Below are 1,963 nucleotides of genomic sequence, written 5' to 3' on the forward strand. Positions count from 1 at the left end.
ACGCACACGCGCACACACACACACGCACACGCGCACACACACACACCTACATTGTGTTTCGTCGCCATTTCTTTTCCTTGCTCCCTGGTGATTTTCCTCAAGTGCATCAAATCGACCTTGTTGGCCACGAGGATCATCGGGAACGACTCTCTGGGAAAGGAAGGGACAGCAGGTCTGTGCGGGCTCCTGGGTCAAGGCCCTGCAGCCACACCTTGGGCAGAATGCAGCCCGCGGTGCACCCCAGGCGCTGGGGCCGCGGATCCCTCCCCACGCCGTCCCTGGGAGAGGTAAGGGCTCAGGGAAGGTGCTGGGGTTCTGCAGACCCTGCCCCTCTCCAGCCACCCTGCAGGACCACACACGGGGCTTTCAACAGCTCTGAGGAGCGGCAGGGGCAGCGTCCCGCACTCAGCTGGAACCCGGGGAAGGGCAGCAGCAGTCAGGAGGGCTCCCAGGGGAGGAGGTGGGGTCGGAGGCACGTTGTTAAAGATTCTCGCTGATAGACGTGGCCGAGTGGCCGACCCCAAGTCTCACAGCATGTCCAGCAGCACTGGGTATTTTCATTAAAAAAAAAATGACGATCTGGCAGATGACAAATGGTCCTGTACTGTCCTTACAGTTCTTCGGTTCACAAGAAAGTGGAAATGTTTTCCCACATCTGAGTCATTTAAGTCTTCTCTTTCGAGATTCAAATATTCCGAGGCTTAACTCACACGAATCTGTCAGGACGGTGTGTACGTGTCCCCGTACTTCGCAAAGCTGTTACCGCTTTGTCTCTGGAATAGGTGTTAACTGCATTCCCCCCTCCCCTTTTTGTTGTTGTTGTTGTTTGTTTAAAGTGGCTGTTTTCCTATGACTTTGCGCCTTTCTGTTCTTGTTTGAGGTTTCTGCCGTAGGGTATGTGTGCTCCCCGGAGAAAGACAGTGAGGGAAAATGAGAATTCACCCCACATGGGTGGCCACGCTGCAGTCCCCTCCTGGGATTTTGCACACGAGCCTGGTGAACTTAAGCTGCCAAGACTCGAACCACAGTTGGTCATGTGGGAGTCCAGTGCTTTAACCACTATGTCACCTGCTGGCCTCAACTTTGTCCCTTTCTTAACAATGTCTCTTTGGGATCCGAATAACTCACAAGACCAGCTAGGCTTAAAACAACTTCCAAATTCAAATAATGCTAAAAAAAAAAAAAAAAAAAAAACATAAAAAAAAAAAAAAAAAAAAAAAGCCTTTAATTCATGGCTATAGGGGCTAGCCGGTGGCATGGTGGTTAAGGGCGCTGAACTCTCACATAGCTGACCACAGTTTGAGTCCTGGACCTGGCGGCTTGCTTTCTCACTTTCTCTCTCTCTCTTGGTCCCTCTCTGGTCAAATTAAAATAAGTAAATAAATAAATTAAGTTAAAATAAAAACATTCTTAAAAAAAAAATTAGTGGCTATAAACCTCCTCGTCAAATGTGAGTTAACTACTACAGTGCACTCTGGAGAGAAAATTTACTTTTTCTTTGAACATAGTGTGATTTGGTTAGAATAAATGGTTCTTTAACTGAGGGGACAGTTTATGAGAGGTGGGAGGGAATCGACCCCCAGAAGCCTTAGAAGCAGGTTGGGCAGATGTCGGGGCTGGCGAGCACTTGCGGGGAGGGGACGCCCCACAGCTCGCGCTGTGTTTTTGCTTGCACCTGGAAGCCGGAGAGGTACAGGTGGACAGACAGACCCTGGGCCAGTGCCGGGAGGCCCGCCCTGCCCTCACCTGTCCTTGACGCGCAGGATGAGCTGGTGGAACCGGTCCACGTGCTCGAAGCTGGCCTTGTCGGTGACGGAGAAGACGATGAGGAAGCCGTCCCCGGTGCGCATGTACTGCTCCCGCATGGCGCTGAACTCCTCCTGCCCGGCCGTGTCCAGAACTGGAGTCGGGAGAGGCCGCTCAGGGGCTGCCACGGCCCAGAAACCACGCTGCCACCGCCCCG

General features: G+C 52.4%; 1 protein-coding gene across 1 annotated transcript in view; it reads right to left on the reverse strand.

The window, feature by feature from the left end:
* The window catches only part of MRAS (muscle RAS oncogene homolog), a 30,207-nt gene that overhangs the window by 7,569 nt on the left and 20,675 nt on the right, over positions 1–1,963 (reverse strand). The window contains exons 2-3 of the mRNA XM_006158183.2: positions 1,747–1,900; positions 51–150 (exon numbers count right to left, since the gene is read on the reverse strand). Coding sequence (XP_006158245.1) covers positions 51–150; positions 1,747–1,900 — 254 coding nt within the window. The remainder of the gene's footprint in view (positions 1–50; positions 151–1,746; positions 1,901–1,963) is intronic.

The sequence above is a fragment of the Tupaia chinensis genome, unplaced genomic scaffold (assembly GCF_000334495.1).
Source record: "Tupaia chinensis unplaced genomic scaffold, TupChi_1.0 Scaffold000574_1, whole genome shotgun sequence".
Lineage (NCBI taxonomy): Eukaryota > Metazoa > Chordata > Mammalia > Scandentia > Tupaiidae > Tupaia > Tupaia belangeri.